Source organism: Coregonus lavaretus (genome assembly GCF_964263955.1).
Source record: "Coregonus lavaretus genome assembly, chromosome: 5".
Taxonomy (NCBI): domain Eukaryota; kingdom Metazoa; phylum Chordata; class Actinopteri; order Salmoniformes; family Salmonidae; genus Coregonus; species Coregonus lavaretus.
This window is the reverse complement of record NC_139992.1, coordinates 36,527,788-36,549,332: the sequence shown is the minus strand read 5'-3', so window position 1 is coordinate 36,549,332 and position 21,545 is coordinate 36,527,788. Positions and strand designations below refer to the sequence as shown.

Genomic DNA, 21,545 nt, shown 5'->3' with positions numbered 1-21,545 from the left:
CAGTACTTCACTGGGGCCAAGCTTCCTGCCATCCAGGACCGCTATACCAGGCGGTGTCAGAGGAAGGCTCTAAAACTTGTCTAAGACTCCAGTCACCCTAGTCATAGACTGTTCTCTCTGCTACTGCAAACTGGACCGGAGAGTCAAGTCTAGGTCCAAAAGGCTTCTCAACAGCTTCTACCCCCAAGCCATAAGACTCCTGAACAGCTAATCATGGCTACCCGGACTATTTGCATTGGCCCCCCCATCCCACCCCTTCTTTTACGCTGCTGCTACTCTGTTTATTATCTATGCATACTTTAATAGCTCTACCTACATGTACAGTGGGGAGAACAAGTATTTGATACACTGTCGATTTTGCAGGTTTTCCTACTTACAAAGCATGTAGAGGTCTGTAATTTTTATCATAGGTACACTTCAACTGTGAGAGACGGAATCTAAAACAAAAATCCAGAAAATCACATTGTATGATTTTTAAGTAATTTATTTGCATTTTATTGCATGACATAAGTATTTGATCACCTACCAACCAGTAAGAATTCCGGCTCTCACAGACCTGTTAGTTTTTCTTTAAGAAGCCCTCCTGTTCTCCACTCATTACCTGTATTGACTGCACCTGTTTGAACTCGTTACCTGTATAAAAGACACCTGTCCACACACTCAATCAAACAGACTCCAACCTCTCCACAATGGTCAAGATCAGAGAGCTGTGTAAGGACATCAGGGAAAAAATTGTAGACCTGCACAAGGCTGGGATGGGCTACAGGACAATAGGCAAGCAGCTTGGTGAGAAGGCAACAACTGTTGGCGCAATTATTAGAAAATGGAAGAAGTTCAAGATGATGGTCAATCACCCTCAGTCTGGGGCTCCATGCAAGATCTCACCTCGTGGGGCAAAAGGGGACAGGACGACTGCACCGTATTGAGGGGAGGATGGATGGGGCCATGTATCGCGAGATCTTGGCCAACAACCTCCTTCCCTCAGTAAGAGCATTGAAGATGGGTCGTGGCTGGGTCTTCCAGCATGACAACGACCCGAAACACACAGCCAGGGCAACTAAGGAGTGGCTCCGTAAGAAGCATCTCAAGGTCCTGGAGTGGCCTAGCCAGTCTCCAGACCTGAACCCAATAGAAAATCTTTGGAGGGAGCTGAAAGTCCGTATTGCCCAGCGACAGCCCCGAAACCTGAAGGATCTGGAGAAGGTCTGTATGGAGGAGTGGGCCAAAATCCCTGCTGCAGTGTGTGCAAACCTGGTCAAGACCTACAGGAAACGTATGATCTCTGTAATTACAAACAAAGGTTTCTGTACCAAATATTAAGTTCTGCTTTTCTGATGTATCAAATACTTATGTCATGCAATAAAATGCAAATTAATTACTTAAAAATCATACAATGTTATTTTCTGGATTTTTTTTAGATTCGGTCTCTCACAGTGGAAGTGTACCTATGATAAAAATTACAGACCTCTACATGCTTTGTAAGTAGGAAAACCTGCAAAATCGGCAGTGTATCAAATATTTGTTCTCCCCACTGTACATATTACCTCGACTAACCGGTGCCCCCGCACATTGACTCTGTACCGGTACCCCCTGTAAATAGCCTCCCTACTGTTATTTTATTTTACGGCTGCTCTTTAATTATTATTATTAATTTTTTTACTTTAACACTTTTTTTTTCTTAAAACTGCATTGTTGGTTAAGGGCTTTTAAGTAAGCATTTCACTGTAAGGTCTATATTCGGCGCATGTGGCAAATAAAATTTGATTTGATTATATTCTTCAAGAATCAATGGGTACATATCATTAAGTCCAAAAATTGATGTAGATTGAACAAAAAAAATTACGCAACATGCAATAATTTCAAAGATTTTACTGAGTTACAGTTCATATAAGGAAATAATTCAATTGAAATAAATTAATTAGCCCTAATCTATGGATTTCACATGACTGGGAATACAGATTTGCATCTGTTGGTCACAGATAACTTTAAAAAATGGTAAGGGAGTGGATCAGAAAGCAGTCAGAATCTGGTGTGACCATTTGCTTCGTGCAGTGCGACACATCTCCTTCGCATAGAGTTGATCAGGCTGTTGATTGTGGCCTGTGGAATGTTGTCCCACTCCTCTTCAATGGCTGTGCGAAGTTGCTGGATATTGGGGGAAACTGGAACACAGTCATACACGTTGATCCAGAGCATCCCACACATGCTCAATGGGTGACATGTCTGGTGAGTATGCAGTCCATGGAAGAACTGGGACATTTTCAGCTTCCAGGAACTGTGTACAGATCCTTGCGACAATGGGCCTCAGGATCTCGTCAAGATATCTCTGCATTCAAATTACCATCGATAAAATGTTATTGTGTTCATTGTCTGTAGCTTATGCCTGCCCATACCATAACCCCACCGCCACCATGGGGCACTCTGTTCACAACATTGACATCAGAAAACCGCTCGCCCACACGACGCCATACACGTTGTCTGCGGTTGTGAGGCCGGTTGGATGTACTGCCAAATTCTCTAAAACGATGTTGGAGGCAGCTTATGATTCAATTATCTGGCAACAGCTTTGGTGGACATTTCTGCAGTCAGCATGCCAATTGCGTGCTCCCTCAACTTGAGCCATCTATGGCATTGTTTTGTGTGACAAAACTGTATATTTTAAAGTGGCCTTTTATTGTCCCCAGCACAAGGTGCACCTCTGTAATGATCATGCTGTTTAATCAGCTTCTTGATATGCCACACCTGTCAGGTGGATGGATTATCTTGCCAAATAATAAATGCTCATTAACAGGGTTGCAAACAAATTTGTGCACAAAATTTGAGAGAAATAAGCCTTATGTGCGTATGGAAAATGTCTGTAATCTTTTATTTCAGCTCATGAAATATGGGACCTACACTTTACATGTTGCGTTTATATTTTTGTTCAGTGTATATATAACATAATAAATGCCATTTAGCATATAGCGACTTACAAATCAAATTGTATTTGTCGTATGCACCGAATACAACCGGTGTAGACCTTACAGTGAAATGCTTACTTATAAGCCGTTAACCAGCGATGTAGTTTTAAGAAAGAAAATAAATAAAAGTAACAAATAATTAAAGAGCAGCAGTAAAATAACAATAGCGAGGCTATATACAGGGGGTACCGGCCGAGTCAATGTGCGGGGGCACCGGTTAGTCGAGGTAATTGAGGTAATATGTACATGTAGGTAGAGCTATTAAAGTGACTATGCATAGATAATAAACAGAGTAGCAGCTGCGTAAGGGGTGGGGGGGGCAATGCAAATTCTGGGTGGCCATTTGATTAGATGTTCAAGAGTCTTATGGATTGAGGGTAGAAGCTGTTTAGAAGCCTCTTGGACCTAGACTTGGCGCTCCGGTACCGCCTGCCGTGCGGTAGCAGAGAGAACAGTCTATGACTAGGGTGACTGGAGTCTTTGACAATTTTTTGGGCCTTCCTCTGACACCGCCTGGTATAGAGGTCCTGGATGGCAGGAAGCTTGGCCCCAGTGATGTACTGGGCCGTATGCACTACCCTCTGTAGTCCCTTGCGGTCAGAGGCCGAGCAGTTGTCATACCAGGCAGTGATGCAACCAGTCAGAATGCTCTCGATGGTGCAGCTGTAGAACCTTTTGAGGATTTGAGGACCCATGCCAAATCTTTTCAGTCTCGTTGGGGGGAATAGGTTTTGTCGTGCCATCTTCATGACTGTCTTGGTGTGTTTGGACCATGTTAGTTTGTTGGTGATGTGGACACCAAGGAACTTGAAGCTCTCAACTTGCTCCACTACAGCCCCGTTGATGAGAATGGGGGTGTGCTCAGTCCTCTTCTTTTTCCTGTAGTCCACAATCATCTCCTTTTGTCTTGATCACGTTGAGGAAGAGGTTGTTGTCCTAGCACCACACGGCCAGGTCTCTGACCTCCTCCCTATAGGCTGTCTCGTCGTTGTCAGTGATCAGGCCTACCACTGTTGTGTCATCGGCAAACTTCAAATCAAATCAAATCAACTTTTATTGGTCACATGCGCCGAATACAACAGGTGCAGACATTACAGTGAAATGCTTACTTACAGCCCTTAACCAACAGTGCATTTATTTTAAACAAAAAAGTAAGAATAAAACAACAACAAAAAAGTGTTGAGAAAAAAAGAGCAGAAGTGAAATAAAGTGACAGTAGGGAGGCTATATATACAGTAAAATAAAGTGACAGTAGGGAGGCTATATATACAGGGGGGTACCGTTGCATAGTCAATGTGCGGGGGCACCGGCTAGTTGAGGTAGTTGAGGTAATATGTACATGTGGGTAGAGTTAAAGTGACTATGCATAAATACTTAACAGAGTAGCAGCAGCGTAAAAAGGATGGGGTGGGGGGGCAGTGCAAATAGTCCGGGTAGCCATGATTAGCTGTTCAGGAGTCTTATGGCTTGGGGGTAGAAGCTGTTGAGAAGTCTTTTGGACCTAGACTTGGCACTCCGGTACCGCTTGCCGTGCGGTAGCAGAGAGAACAGTCTATGACTAGGGTGGCTGGAGTCTTTGACAATTTTGAGGGCCTTCCTCTGACACCGCCTGGTATAGAGGTCTTGGATGGCAGGGAACTTAATGATGGTGTTGAAGTCGTGCCTGGGCACGCACCCCTGAGGGGCCCCTGTGTTGATCAGTGTGGCGGATGTGTTGTTACCTACCCTTACCACCTGGGGGCGGCCCGTCAGGAAGTCCAGGATCCAGTTGCAGAGGGAGGTGTTTAGTCCCAGGGTCCTTAGCTTAGTGATGAGCTTTGAGGGCACTATGGTGTTGAACGGTGAGCTGTAGTCAATGAATAGCATTCTCACATAGGTGTTCCTTTTGTACAGGTGTGAAAGGCCAGTGTGGAGCGCAATAGAGATTGCATCATCTGTGGATCTGTTGGGGCGGTATGCAAATTGGAGTAGGTCTAGGGTTTCTGGGATAATGATGTTGATGTGAGCCATGACCAGCCTTTCAAAGCACTTCATGGCTACAGACGTGAGTGCTACGGGTCGTTAGTCATTTAGGCAGGTTATCTTAGTGTTCTTGGGCACAGGGACTATGGTGGTCTGCTTGAAACATGTTGGTATTACAGACTCAGACAGGGAGAGGTTGAAAATGTCAGGAAGACACTTGCCAGTTGGTCAGTGCATGCTCTGAGTACAAGTCCTGGTAATCCGTCTGGCCCTGCGGCCTTGTGAATGTTGACCTGTTTAAAGGTCTTACTCACATCGGCTACGGAGAGCGTGATCACACAGTCAGGCGTGCATACATTTTAAGTATGGGTGGTCCATGGAATTGAACCCACTATCCTGGCATAGCAAACACCATGCACTACCAACTGAGCTACAGAGTGTCTTCATTTAGTCCTTCAGCAAGGCAGAAGCCTTATCTTACATGAAAATAAACTATCCACCAAGGTACCCCCCCCAAAAAAAAATCTCAGTATTACTTTTTGACAGCTATGAGGTTGCAGGTCTATAAATCCATGCCTTGCATGTGCACAGATAGAGGTCTGGGTGCCTGAGCACCTGGCCTTTTGCCCTATCAGAAAAGTGCCCTTTCAGATTGGTGCAGTTTTTTTATTTTTACATTTTTACTTAACCTTTAGGGCTTTATTCAATCTGTATCACTGAAGCGTTACAGATTGTGCGATAGAAATGTTAAGGTAATTTCCGATTGAGCCAACATAGCGTTTACCGTGAACGCGGGAACATTGAAATTCACTCACGCTGTAACGCTGAATTTTAGCGATACAGATTGAATATAGTCTATTTTCTCTTTTGTTATAGAATTATAGAATCTAAAAACAATGTCTCCCAGTGGTCTGAATTTTGCCTTTGACCTCAGACCATTTTTATGAACAAGTATACTAAATGAACATATCCTTTCCACAGCGTATCCGCTTGCACTTTAGATGTTCCCTTTATTGATGATGCTTATTATGCGTTACGTTTGAACCAAAAGATTACATGTAACAAAGATGAAATAAAATGGAAACAATTAAATATACTATATATACCAAAGTATGTGGACACCCCTTCAAATTAGTGGATTCGGCTATTTCTGCCACACCCGTTGCTGACCGGTGTATTAAATTGAGCACACAGCCGTGCAATCTCCATAGACAAACATTGGCAGTAGATTGGCCTTACTGAAGAGCTCAGTGACTTTCAACGTGGCACCGTCATAGGATGCCACCTTTCCAACAAGTCAGTTCGTCAAATTTCTGCCCTGCTAGAGCTGCGTTGGTCAACTGGAAGTCCTGTTATCGTGAAGTGGAAACGTCTAGGAGCAACAACGGCTCAGCTGCGAAGTGGTAGGCCACACAAGCTCACAGAACGAGACCGCCGAGAGCTGAAGCGCGTAGCGCGTAAATATCGTCTGTCCTCAGTTGCAACACTCACTAATGAGTTCCAAACTGCCTCTGGAAGCAAAGTCAGCACACGAACTGTTCGTTGGGAGTTTCATGAAATGGGTTTCCATGGCCGAGCAGACACACACAAGCTTAAGATCACCATGCGTAATGCCAAGCGTCAGCTGGAGTAGTGTAAAGCTCGCCACCATTGGACTCTGGAGCAGTGGAAACGCGTTCTCTGGAGTGATGACTCATGCTTCACCATCTGGTAGTTCGAAGAACGAATCTGGGTTTGGCTGATGCCAGGAGAACGCTACTTGCTCCAAATCATAGTGCCAACTGTAAAGTTTGGTGGAGGAGGAATAATGGTCTGGGGCAGTCTTTCATGGTTCGGACTAGGCCCCTTAGTTCCAGTGAAGGGAAATATTAACGCTACAGCATACAATGATAGACAATTCTGTGCTTCCAACTTTGTGGCAACAGTTTGGGGAAGGCCCTTTCCTGTTTCAGCATGACAATGCCGCCATGCACAAAGCGAGGTCCATACAGAAATGGTTTGTTGAGATCGGTGTGGAAGAACTTGACTGGCCTGCACAGAGCCCTGACCTCAATGCCTAATCGGCCAACCTCAGTGCCCAACCTCACTAATGTTCTTGTGGCTGAATGGAAGCAAGTCCTTGCAGTAATGTTCCAACATCTAGTGGAAAGCCTTCCCAGAAGAGTGGAGGCTGTTTAGCAGCAAAGGGGGGACCAACTCCATATCATTGCCCTTGATTTTGGAATGAGATGTTCGACGAACAGGTGTCCTCATACTTTTGGTAATGTAGTGTGTATATATTAAATTAATTGAAATAGTATTAACATCAAAAATAATTATGTAAAGCATCTGATCATGTTGCAATATGATTATGAAATAATAGCCTAATATAGGCCTATTCAACTGCAGTTGAGGAAAAAGTTGGTGGTTGTATTCACTAATTTTTTATACAAATAATGAATTTTAGCACGCTGCTGAAGGACTGCAGTTGGACAAACATAGATAGGACTACAGAATTGCATTTTTTTAAAGAATAGACTGATTGTGACTCAATATTGTTGCTAGCAAATCCCGCGACTAGTTATCAAAACTCAACTCCGCCTCGATATAAGAGAACGGAGTTGAGCATTCCTCAGCTAGGCCTACATAACCTGTTTCAAGCGTTCATGACATTACGCTGAAGAAGCTACAAGTGATGATGAAACATTGGTGTTTTACCCAATACATTCCTGGGAGCTTACATATAGCGTGTGCGACTCTCTTTATTTTGATGTTGATAGCCTTATTTAAAGAATTGCCCATCAAACTGGCTAATTTACCATTTTTTAAATTTATTTTTATCCCCGCTTCTCTGCCCCCACACGAGTGTGCGCGCACTGCACTTGTCCAGCAGGCAGAAGTTATTTAGACTGTTTGGTAGTAGGTCTGAGAGTAGAGTAGTACTTACTTATTGATCCTAACTTGGTAAATTGTTCTATCACTCAGTATCATTAATAAATTCCAGAGACAAGACCGTATGAATGACAAACACATGATAAAAAAACACACAATAAGAGGCAGATGTCTGCAGAAGAATAAACTCTAATCACAGGTAAAGACTAGTTTAGAGTTATATTGTTTCAACAGCATAGCTAACTAGCTCAACAAGCTCTGTCTCACGTCAGAATGTTTCAATTTCGAAGTTGTTCCAAATGTCAAATTTCGAAGTGTTTTAAGGTTAAGTTTAGGCATTAACTCCGAAATCTTAAGGTTAGGCATAACTCAGAATTGTCAAGGTTTGGGATAGGCTTAAAACAAAAAATTTAAAAACAACTTTCTATGGCTGGATTCGAAGATGCTTACGCCCATGCCATCCCCGTCCACAATGCCCTAGCAAAACCGAAATCTACTTGAAGGTAACAGCGCTCACTGTTGCCCCTAGTGGCCGGTTTCCACGTCATTTCCCGATGTCCTCAGACATGGATGGACGTTGAATACTGACTTGTATCACGGGTGACCTGACTGAATTAGCTATGAATGTAAATCAAGTTTATTTTTGTTAATTTTTTGCTATGATCAGATGATAGCCCACCCCCCTTTGCCCTCTCTTTGAGCAGTAGGCTAAAAGCTTGCTTTCAGTGGGATGAGTATATTTTGGGGGGGCAGTTTGAGCACCTGCCCCTCCAAAGGTCTGTGCATGGCCCTGCTCATATGGTTCCACAGTTATTGTATCTCAATATAAAGCTGGAATTCTGACCAACAGGGTTGCTCTCTGTATCGCCAGTCTGGTGGACTTTGGAGAAAAGGTTCCTCTCATCCAAACTGACTCACTGTGTATCAGGGAAGGTGAAAAATATAAAATAGCCCTCTTTTTCTCACAAACTGCACAACAGATCTCAAATGGAATGAAGGCCACCTTATTTACAAAGCCTTTATCAACTGTTTATACAAAAAAAATTAAGCAAAGGTAACTAAGGATTCTGATAAGAAATCATAGGAAAGGTCAATGGACATTTCCTCTCAGACCTCTAAATGTTAAAATCCATCCAACCTCAGTAAGATCAACCTTATCCAAATAGTGTGCACATAACAATATCACATACTTTATATCTTTAAAATCTGATTATCTGACTAAGATTGCTGCATTTATTTGGTGATGTGATCAAATTAGGCTACAGAGGGAGCGAGAGAGAGACTACGCTCTTGCACTTGCACACAATCTCCGTCTTGAATTAGTAATCAATCATGACTTCCAATACAATACCATGATAGATCAATTGATTATTCAAATAACATTGTAACCTAATGACATATTTGTTCACCTTTTGAGTGTAGCATACGGTGTGTTTTATTTCATTTTACTGACGGTAGAGGGCCCCCGGCTTCCATCTGCAACAGATGCAACGGTATGCAGCGCGCCAATGTGCTACCAAAAACTAAAGTTCAGCAGCTCCACTCCGTGTCTTGCAGCTGACCATCGTTTGGAGATACCTTGACAGTGCGTGTGATTGACCACAGTTCAGTTTGCTTTGATCAGAGGACAAGTAGATGTGTTCACCTTGCGCTCCTAAGACTCTTCGGAACGCTGGGTCCGAATCTGTTGGATTCGAGTCAAGACATCGCCTCTCCTTGTCACAAGCTGTAGAAACATTGAACTTTTTTGTTCCTCCATCGCAGCTGTTTTCAGAACAAGGATTGTTTTACGTTGGCCAGTCGTTTGGTGAGTCGAGCATTTATTATGAGATGAAGATTTCTTGTTTCTGTATGGAATGTCGTTGGTCTCCAAAAGTAACCTAACTGAAGGCACCTGGTTGTTCATAGGGGCAACATTAAATTAGTGCTAATACTGTAAAAACGACTAAATAAGTCAGCTTAGTTTATTTTATTTCATATCTATTTCTCATTATTTTTCTGAAGTAATTATGCAGTCTCCCTTTCGATTTCCACATACCCGTTTTGTTCCACATCAATAGCATGTCAATGTCAACTAATGATGTGACACATCTACCTACCTGTTGCCAACAACTATGATATATTTTCTACGGTTCATATTGGATAGGAACAAATTATTCAAGCACACCGTCACGTGCGGCAGCCTAGTGGTTAGAGTGTTGGGCTAGTACCCAACCGAAATGTCGCCGGTTCGAATACCCGAGCCGACAAAAGTGAAATCTGTCGCTGTGCCCTTGGGCAAGGCACTTAACCCTAATTTGATCTAGGGGCAGTGTACTACTATGGCAGACCCTGTAAAACACAGTTCACTGCACCTATCTGGTGTATGTGACAATAAAACATATATATACTAAAGAAAGGTCCAAAAACATTAACAATGGAACAAATGCATCCCATTATATTTGCAAATAGAACTGGATTTATATTATATATGTAGGTCTATTAAAATGCTCAAGAAAAGACATTTCATGAGAGCAACATTACTTGAAGCTACACATTGTTTATACTATAAAAACATAAACAATGGAGTAAACTTAGTTTTCTGTGTGGTTATGATAAGGCAAGACCGGTGTAGTAAGCCCAATAAGGTATTTATAAGTCATATTCTTCCAAAACAATGGGTATATCATTAATTGAAGCAACTAGAAATGTTACATGCTGTGGCTTTAATGTACAAGATGGACTAATATGTCAGATACCCCCATCGCCTGTGCAAGCCAAGCAGTGAGAATTATCACATTGCTGCTCATTTCGCATTCATGTCATCTAAGACTTGAGCTGGCTGTGTGGAGTGTTGTGTAACAGGTCTGATCTTCTCAGAGCACACACACACACACCCTCAGAGTAGGGTTCGCACAGGATTGGCGAGGGGACTGCCAAGAGGCAGCCACTGCTTTATACCATAAGCTCAATGTAACAGAATGAAATAATGGCATTTTCAATGTGGTCTTTCAATGTGTAGCCTATGATGTGCCCTTCAGCTTACCATCTGGAAAGATTGGAATGTTCTTTTATTATATTGTCCAGGCAGGGTGCAGCCTACTGAAATACACACAATTAGGGTTTAGCCTTTTCAACAGCTTCTTCAACAGAAATGGAAAAGTGAACATTGAATTACATCTCTTTGCTAATGTCATTTGCCACATTGACTCTGATAAACAGTGCATTTATAAACAGTGCACACATCAGACGGGTGTTTAGTGTCCCTTTTGGAAAAGCTGTGGTTTTTGGAGGTCTTTCTTTAGCGTGTGGTGCACTATGCTCAAAGCACTCACTCAGGTCTCCACCCAGGGTTTGGAAGCATGCAGCCTGTAATCTGTCTACTGAAGTAACTACGACACCACCCACATTCACTGCTGACTCAACTTTTAAATGACATAAATGGCACTGGGGACTGGGCATGGGCACAGAGCTCTGGCTTTGACGTGGAAAGAAAAATAAATGTGCTGATTTGGAATGTTTAGACAAGGTCTCGAGTGTACAGCCCTCACATGAAATGCCAGCACGTTTAATTTTCCTCGTCCTCGCTTTTAACAGGCTTTGATGGTGTTTTCTTAAGCGATGGATCTTAAAGTAGTGTAGAACACAGTTTTACAATGCAGGTAATGCACCTATCGCCCACCCCTCTCTCTCTCTCTCTTTTCTCTTTCTTTCTCTCACACACACACCCATACAGTATGCTCAGATCTAACTATTGCCCAAAGCAGGATTCGTTATTCTTTTTAAACTCCAGATGTGTTCAATTTGTCACCAAGTCTTCCCCGGCCTCGTTCCCCCCTGACCACTTAGCAGCCACTTAACCCAATCCATCACAGGCCTTATTGAGACTATTCATCTGGCCTCCCCTTTAGCAGATGTTATTGGATTACAGATCGAGTGTGGGCCTTTGGGGGAAACCTGTGGCACATGTAGTTGAGCCAATGAATGGCCATGGAAGTGACACTGACGTTAGCAGGGCAAGGGAGTTAAGGGACGGATTCCTCCTCCCCCTCCTCTTCACCTTGGGTCTACTTGACCAAGGTGGGTGTGTGCTCGGAAGAGCTCTAGCCTCACGGATGGGGAATGTGTTTTAAATGTTGTTGTAACGTTGTGATAGGTGTGTCCCCAAAGCGAGACAGCCGTTGGAGCCAGACAGATAGACCGGGGTGTTCCAGTCTAGAACCTTCAGCTTCCCTTAGAGAGAGAGAGAGAGAACACACTGCAGCCCCTGGTGCAGCAGCATAGAGCTGTATAAACCCAGAGTGGTGGTGTGGCCTCAGACTAAGGTCTCCTGGTTTATTGGGTCTGGATGGGGAAGTGGAGGGATAGATGAGGGGATGACTTCAGCGATGTTGACTGAGTCACTCGTTTGCCACTCGAACCCCTATGGGAGGCTAGGACAGGGCACAGACGATGCACAATCATACCATATAAGGGCTCAATTTGAGAGTGAAGGCTAGGAGAGTACTGTGTGACTGTACACAACAAGACAGTGAGGGAGTGGGTGGTATTGAGGGATGGCTGTCGATGGCACCAGTGCCAGGGTCGGAGAAAGATTGTGATTGGCTAATGGGAGGTGATTCACCACACTTTGTGACCTCAGCCAACCTGGTGTCAAATAAACAATGGCTGTCTCTCAAATGGCACTGTATTCCCTATATAGTGTACAGGGCCCATATGCTCTAGTCAAAAGAGGTGCGCTACATATGGAATAGGGTGCCATTTGGAACGCAGCCAATTTCACTCAGTATATATGGTGTACTGAGCAGCACCCATTTTCTAAATGAGGAAAAAAAAACATCAGCGCTAAAACATCATTGGAGCTGCCAGCCCAGGACTTAGACATACATTTGCACTATGTGTTAATTAAACAGTGTTTATTTCTCTAGTTGAAGAGAAAATGTGCAATCGTTTCCAGTCATTCTTCATAAAAAGGGGAAGCAATGTACTATGCGTGATGTTTAGAGTTTATTTCTGTCAGTTATCTTCAGCGCCAGCAGCTGGTTTCTAGCTAAACAGATTAGTGCAGAATTGACTGTTATTTAGAGCACAGAATCATTTTCTTTATTTCTGAATGAATATTTCAGAAGACTGCCCTCCAACATATGCTCTCTCTCACACACACCAGCTCAGATACTAATGCACCAGCTAACAGCCTGCCACGCAAATAAAAGGAGTATGTGACTCATGTCAGCGGTGATGCTGTTGCCCGCGGTAACGCTTTTGCAGATGGGCCTCATCCATCACTTCAGTAGGTGTGAGCCTGTGTGTGTGTGTGTCAAGGCTAAGCCATTGATAAAAAGGAGCCACAGCACCCTGACACATTCACAGCTTCTCAGAGAGATTCACTTAGCCTCTCCCTCCCTAGTGATATGGAGCTCCTTCATACAATAAGACAATATCAGAATGATGAACTGCCTGTCAGAATGAGGATAACCAGAAAGACCTGCAGCCACCTGTTCCCCTGAGCCAAAATGGCTTCCAGAGCATTGAGGGTCTTTTAATTAGAACTCCATTGAGAGCCATTTGACAGCCTCAAAATAAATGACAACTGGGTTCTCATTATAAAGAAAACAGAGAACACAACACTTATACCCATTATACATTTATTTAATTCATTAGACAAAATGCTTTTCTCAGATCCAGAGACCTCATCCCACATAAACTGGATGACCTCGAATCGCGTGCCTTTTCCATTTTTACGACTCACTGCCTTGAAAATCGTATATCAAAGGCTTCTCGCCTGTCATTTCCCATAGCTTCAGATAGCTTCAGATCGCAGCAGGAAATACCTCTAAGTTGATTTGTGACAAGCTGTTTCATATTAAAGCCTTAATCCCGTATTTGATGGTTTGCTATCCCAGCTCCCGTGTCCGGAACTGAGGATGGGTCGCTGATCCCGGAACCCACAGTGTGATCTATCAGCTCTGTGATTGGTTCGTTCTGTTTCCGGTCGCTACCTGCTGCCATGGCGAAGAGCCCAGAGGTGAAGCTGGCGGTTTTCGGACGAGCAGGAGTGGGTAAATCAGGTAGGAGGACCACTATCTGTCTGTCTGTCTGCTTGCCTCCCTGCCTGTCCGTCCGCTGTACAGTACAGTATGTGCCTAATGCCTATCTGTTGGAATGTCTACATGATTTTCTGTCTGTTTCTCTCTGTCTGTCTTCCGGATGTCTGTCTTTCCATGTTTGTGTCATTCTATCTGTTCATCTATTATAATAATAATATGCCATTTAGCAGACGCTTTTATCCAAAGCGACTTACAGTCATGCGTGCATACATTTTTTTGTGTATGGGTGGTCCCGGGGTTCGAACCCACTACCTTGGCGTTACAAGCGCCGTGCTCTACCAGCTGAGCTACAGAGGACCACCTATTGGAGTGAGTCAGTGAGATATGGCTTGTGGGCTTATTTCTGTTAGAAGTGCGGTATTTGTTTTAGTTCCCATGTTTCAATGATGTTTACACAAGAAACAATCTACTAAATCAACCGCTGATTGTTGATCTGGCCTGAAGTACCCTTACTTTACCCAAGCCAATTCAACACATTCTGAATCATCATTACAAACTGGCAAAGCGTTCCTGTATAGCCTAATGCACATGTCAAATGGGGCACTGTATTTAGTATGCTGTTTAGTATGATGTCTGCAGTAGCTGACAAGATAATGAAGAGCATATGTCTCTTGCATGGTACAAATGAAGACAGATTGCTCTCCATGGCGTTGGAAAATATTTATTTGAATGTTATCCATGTTTAATAATCCCATTATGTAACTCTGATGTCTGTTAAGGTCAAATCAGGGACTGTTTTGGAAACTGCAGTAAGATGCCAAATGATTCCACGATAACCCATATAGTACTGTAAGGACTGTACAGGCAGGCAGCAGGGTGTACTTTGAAATTGACATGTATTATTAACCACTAATAGGTCATGTGGAATAAGGAATACAATTTCTATAAAAGGGAAGTATGAGTGTTACAGCCCAGCCCTGTATATTGCAAGACTTCACACACATTGTCCTCTTATTACAGACAAACTCAGCTGGCGGTCTGGGTCCGGACCCAGAGAACGGTCAATATAGACCGAACGTCATCTCATTTAGGTATATAAAAGTCAATCAATTATTTTTAGACCGCTTTCAAAAATCACCCGGGCGCTGCGGCCTCTCTAACTCAGCAACCTCTCTTTCTTTTTCTCTCTCGAAACAACACCCACCTCTACTAGTGCCCAATCCAATCCAATTACGCGGTTATATGCAAATACAAGAGGCCACGTCTTATCCAATCACATCAATGCAAATATCCTCTGCGGAACCTTGGGACAAATAGGCAGAAAGAAACAGAAAGATTTGACCGCGGTTCAACTGTTAATATCGCAGATAGGAGCTTAGTTAATATGGCTTGTTAAATTTTTTTATAATGTTACGCCGAAAACCGTATATTCAAAGACGAGTAGACGGAAAAGTAATTCTTCCCACAACCAGCACAAAACCAATGTGCCTGATATGCAGCGAGCCCTTGTGAAAAAGTGCCAATGTTAAGCACCGTTATGACACCAAACATAGTAATTTCGATCAGACATATCCCCTGAACACGGACGTGAGAACAAACAAGATTAACCAACTCAAATCCCAATACGAGAGGTCCAACAAAGTCCTTGTCAATTCTCTGACAGCCCAACAACGTGCAATGGAGTGTTCACTGACGATAGCCTGGGTTTTTGGAAAACACAAACTTTTTCAGATGCTGAGATGGTCAAAGTAAGCATGTGTGAAGCTGCTGACAACTTGCTTGAAGGTAACCAAAAAGATGAGATCAGGGAAAAGATCCAACAGATCCCACTGTCACATTCCACAGCAGTGAGAACTGAAATATTAGCTGAAGATTTGATTTCACAACTTGATGAGGCCATTCAGAATGCACCATGCATTTCATTAGCTGTGGATGAATCAACACTGATAATGCATAGCTTCTGGTGTTTGTCAGATTGTATAATGAAACAAAGAAGGAATTCTGTTAGGCACACACGCAGGGAGAGGATATCCATGAGACCATCAAAGGGATGCTGTGTTGAGCAGTTAACAAAGAAACAGGTACTCCTATATGCTTAATTTAGTTATTTATGTAACTTTAGTTGTGATACAAACGTTGGGCTATATGTTTTGATTTTTAATACATTCTAAGGCTGCATGATGAGACTCTAATGATGATTTGAAAAAAAGTTGCATGAAAGGTATGAGCTCTGCTTTGTTTTTTGTGCAGTCTGCACACACTTCATCAGTCTCTCATTCACAATTTGACAAGCACTTGATAATGCCTTGAATTTCCAGGCGGCAAATATATCATTCATAAGTGATAGGCTAATATTGTCACACATCAGACTATTCTTGATTTAATCTTGTCTTTACATATACTAAATAATATATATGTACAATTTGTTTTGATTTAGAATGGACCATTATCATTTACCTGTCTCGAAACAGGGGCAGGGGAAAAAATCTATGCACTTCAATAGCGAATGGAGGACGCTATTTCCTTGGTTCATTTTCATGCCATTCTGTTGTAAAGAGAAGCAATGTGCTTAACATTAGGAAAGTTGAGAAATAAATATGGTAGGCCTAGCTTATAGAAAGGTGATAGGATCCTCTTCTTTTTAATAGAGGCCATCACTCTGTTTTCTCAAGCAATTGCATAGCCTATAGAAATGTTGCACAACATGAACTCATGGGCTCTCATGAAGTGTTTGATTAGATTTTCGATTAAATTTGCAGTGATGTTAGAGGGACAATAGAGTGCTGAGTACCAGGCAGTTAGCAAGTTTGGTAGGCTTCTAATGACCATCAGCAGCATCAGATTTAGGAGAAACCTAATTACCGTGACTAAACAGTCACAAGGAATTTGGCTGCCATCATGAGTTGTGACTGTCGGTGTGACGGTAATACGGTCACCGTAACAGCCCTAGTCCTGTGTGCCAGTCTGGGAAAATAGTATTCTGAGGTCATGACAACGATGATGAAATTGATAAACTTTATTGAGAGCAACATCATCCCTATAACACCGCCTGCTACGAGGCTTTCTGACAGAGGCCAATGCCAGTTTTGATTACTTACTACTGCACAACAATATCAGATTGCTCAGCAAAAGCAGGGTTATGGAACACTTTTGGGCCATTTGGGAGGAAATCAAAGTTTTCTTATCAGAGCAAAAGAGTGACAAGGCAACTCAGTTTTCTGAGTTTTTGAAAGATGAGGAGAAGATGGAAACTGTTGCATTTTATACAGACATTACATCACACCTTAATCAACAATGTTAAGCTGCAGAGACAGGACAACAGTGTGTGATATGATAACAACAGTCCAGGCTTTCCAGAAGAAATTTGAATGATCAAGAATGATCTCCAGGGAGAACTTGTCTACTTCCCCAATCTTCTGGTGCAAACGCAGGGAGACTAAGATATTCCCAACCATGTGGATTTCATCCAGAAGCTGATGGATAACTTCAAGGCTCGCTTTGATGACTTCACTGTTGGAAGATAACTGCTGCTGCTCATCACAAATGTGACAAAGTTGTTAGAAGAAGCAAAACAGATCTTCAGATAGGTAGATGTTGCATCACTGCAAATGGAGTTGATTGAGCTGCTAGAAAGTGTGGCTTTGAAGGAGCAGGCTGGTGATTGTGACCCTGTCTCTTTCTGGGGAAAGATGGTGCCTGCAGCTGATGTCCTGTTCTCAAGAAACTGGCACTAGACATCCTGACCATGTTTGGCTCCACATACAGCTGTGAATCAGCCTTCTCCACAATGAATTTTATTAAAAACAAATACTGCACCAGGCTCACCAATGAACACCTGCACCAGTTTCTCAGAGTTGCTCTCACACCATTTGTGCCAAAGTTCAAAGCATTGGCAGAAGACAGAAAGTGCAATTTCTCTCATTGATGCAAGGGCAAGGCCCAGAGTGGCTTTTACATGAATATTGCATGGTCCACAGTGACTTTCTGAGCATTCAGATTATTATTTTTGTTCAACTCTCCTTTGTTCTCCAGAAAACATGCACTTTATTTAATGTAAATATTATTTAATAATTCAAGGCCCATGTACAATGGTTCACAGTGCACTTTTTGCATAGACAACTGTGAAACCACTTTTGTTCTTCAGCAATGTTGATGCAACGATGCACATGTTTACATTCAAAAGAAAGAAGTTGTAATTCATCCAAATGTATCTTATTTTCTCATTTTTAATGTATTTAATGTACATTTTATATAACATGTTTTCTAAGTCGTAGACGACTATGTTTGTTACTACGCTGTACCACAGCGCCAATAAAGGACAATATCCATCCAGACATTTGCCACCTAGGAAATTTGTGTGACTGGACCTAAGATATTTACTTCTGATAATGATGTATGACCACAGAAACAAATATTCAAAACCACATGACTTTCAACACATTACTCCTAATAAATGAGAGAGAAGTATTACTCTCCGGCACAGTGTACTGATAAAATGAGGAAAAGGGGGTGAGGAGACATTTAGGCTAGCAGCTTTGTGGTGTATCAGGCACCAGTTTGTAAAACATTTTCCTTTGATGACTCAATCCAAACTTGAAAGAAGAGGTCAGACGTATCAGTATGGTTCTCAAAAGTCCAGCCGTTGCAATTCTGAGACTGACGTCTTTGACCAAAGAGTGTGCGGATGGCAGCTGAAAATTGGTGACAGCCGCCTCCAATGTCAATTACAAGAGAAAGTCACTGCCTAGTGAAAGGAATATGACGAAACATTGGCACTTGGCCAAAGCTAAGTGCTTTTGCAAATTTTCGGTACAATTCTGCAGATTCCGATGTCAATTATACCCAGCTATGATCCCAACTCTTCAAGCGAGTAGAGGAAGATACACTGTACATGTTGTGTTTTTCAACCGTATAGGCTTACTTACATCCAGCAAGAAAGGGGTTATCAGTGGATGAGGAGAGAGTTTGAGTCAGAGAGAAGGTGGGTGTGATTGCTTTCGGAGAATTTATCGGTAGCCTGGTTAAACTGACAGAACCACTGCAGTGTTTCCCGGAAGCTAAGACCTGGAGCTTAATTGCAAATTGACACTTGCATTAAGGATTGTAGGGTTAGAGTAGAAAGTGCAGTAGCCCATTACTCTTCTGACAATCTACACTGACCCACACACATGCATGCACGGGCGCTCTTGTAGGCTCTGCCCTCATTTATGTGCTCTCTTACACCTGGAGCTGCATGACAAATGGTGCAGGAACACAAGGAAAGCACAAAGAACAATGCCCAAGGACAAGTAAGCCATTCCCCCTCTGAGGGGCCAAAATGTATCTCTCCTTTACAGTATCCAGAGGATTGACTATTGAATGTGTGATAGATACCAGACATGGATACTATAGAATAATACTATCTTAAACTTGTCCCCTAAAGAGGACTCTGAAGCTATCTATATGCATGTATGATCTCTGTGGTAACTTGTATCTGTACAGGGTGAACTTTAAATTACTCTATGCAAAGGGGGTTTTATTGTCCTCTCAGGAATTCTGAGTTATTTACATTGGTCTTATCCCCCACACAAGCCTTTAAATGCTGTGACACCGTTTGGAGATTGAGCCTGGTAGTCAGGTTACTGTAAACTTGGTATCGTTTCATTGGTCAATGGTGGTTGGTTTTGGGTTGAAAGGTTACACCTTCAGATGTTATAAATGGAATTAAAAGCCTTTGTTCTCTCTCTTCTCCTGTAACCAGTCCATGGAGGAAGGTTGTATGATCAATTCTCATTTCCTAGGCTTTTAGGCATCTCTTTGTTCATGCTTTGTCTTGTAAGTTAACCTTAGGATCTATATGCCTAGAATAATGCTTTTGTTAATGTCAGCATTGCCATACACTTATATTTAGAATTCAATTTTCAAACTTTTCTTAATTGACTTACTGTAACTCAACTATAGTCTCTTGCATATTGCTAAATAATCTTTATGGAGTCAGATAAACATTTTAATAGGTTAATTGCTTATTCTTATTATGAGTCGCATGTGAGGTATATAATACATGTGTATATACAGTGGGGGAAAAAAGTATTTAGTCAGCCACCAATTGTGCATGTTCTCCCACTTAAAAAGATGAGAGAGGCCTGTAATTTTCATCATAGGTACACGTCAACTATGACAGACAAATTGAGAAAAATAAATCCAGAAAACCACATTATATGAATTTAAATGAATAAATTTGCAAATTATGGTGGAAAATAAGTATTTGGTCACCTACAAACAAGCAAGATTTCTGGCTCTCACAGACCTGTAACACTCTTCTTTAAGAGGCTCCTCTGTCCTCCACTCGTTACCTGTATTAATGGCACCTGTTTGAACTTGTTATCAGTATAAAAGACACCTGTCCACAACCTCAAACAGTCACACTCCAAACTCCACTATGGCCAAGACTAAAGAGCTGTCAAAGGACACCAGAAACAAAATTGTAGACCTGCACCAGGCTGGGAAGACTGAATCTGCAATAGGTAAGCAGCTTGGTTTGAAGAAATCAACTGTGGGAGCAATTATTAGGAAATGGAAGACATACAAGACCACTGATAATCTCCCTCGATCTGGGGCTCCACGCAAGATCTCACCCCGTGGGGTCAAAATGATCACAAGAACGGTGAGCAAAAATCCCAGAACCCCACGGGGAGACCTAGTGAATGACCTGCAGAGAGCTGGGACCAAAGTAACAAAGCCTACCATCAGTAACACACTACGCCGCCAGGGACTCAAATCCTGCAGTGCCAGACGTGTCCCCCTGCTTAAGCCAGTACATGTCCAGGCCCGTCTGAAGTTTGCTATAGTGCATCTGGATAATCCAGAAGAGGATTGGGAGAATGTCATATGGTCAGATGAAACCAAAATATAACTTTTTGGTAAAAACTCAACTCGTCGTGTTTGGAGGACAAAGAATTCTGAGTTGCATCCAAAGAACACCATACCTACTGTGAAGCATGGGGGTGGAAACATCATGCTTTGGGGCTGTTTTTCTGCAAAGGGACCAGGATGACTGATCCGTGTAAAGGAAAGAATGAATGGGGCCATGTATCGTGAGATTTTGAGTGAAAACCTCCTTCCATCAGCAAGGGCATTGAAGATGAAACGTGGCTGGGTCTTTTAGCATGACAATGATCCCAAACACACCACCCGGGCAATGAAGGAGTGGCTTCGTAAGAAGCATTTCAAGGTCCTGGAGTGGCCTAGCCAGTCTCCAGATCTCAACCCCATAGAAAATCTTTGGAGGGAGTTGAAAGTCCGTGTCGCCCAGCGACAGCCCCAAAACATCACTGCTCTAGAGGAGATCTACATGGAGGAATGGGCCAAAATACCAGCAACAGTGTGTGAAAACCTTGTGAAGACTTACAGAAAACGTTTGACCTGTGTCATTGCCAACAAAGGGTATATAACAAAGTATTGAGAAACTTTTGTTATTGACCAAATACTTATTTTCCACCATAATTTGCAAATCAATTCATAAAAAATCCTACAATGTGATTTTCTTGATTTTTTTTTCTCATTTTGTCTGTCATAGTTGACGTGTACCTATGATGAAAATTACAGGCCTCTCTCATCTTTTTATTGGGAGAACTTGCACAATTGGTGGCTGACTAAATACTTTTTTTCCCCACTGTATGATAAATATTACCACACTCACACACTTGAAAGGGGATGATTCATTTAGTTGTCTCTTCAATAAGTTGTT

The 21,545-nt window shown here is 42.4% G+C and overlaps 1 protein-coding gene across 1 annotated transcript in view; it reads left to right on the top strand.

The window, feature by feature from the left end:
• Nucleotides 1-9,374: 9,374 nt before the first annotated feature.
• Nucleotides 9,375-21,545, top strand: part of LOC311129899 (ras-related and estrogen-regulated growth inhibitor) — a 38,564-nt gene continuing 26,393 nt past the window's right edge. The window contains exons 1-2 of the mRNA XM_084162431.1: nucleotides 9,375-9,600; nucleotides 13,676-13,840. Of these exons, the coding sequence (XP_084018557.1) occupies nucleotides 13,780-13,840 (61 nt within the window). The 5' untranslated portion in view covers nucleotides 9,375-9,600; nucleotides 13,676-13,779. The remainder of the gene's footprint in view (nucleotides 9,601-13,675; nucleotides 13,841-21,545) is intronic.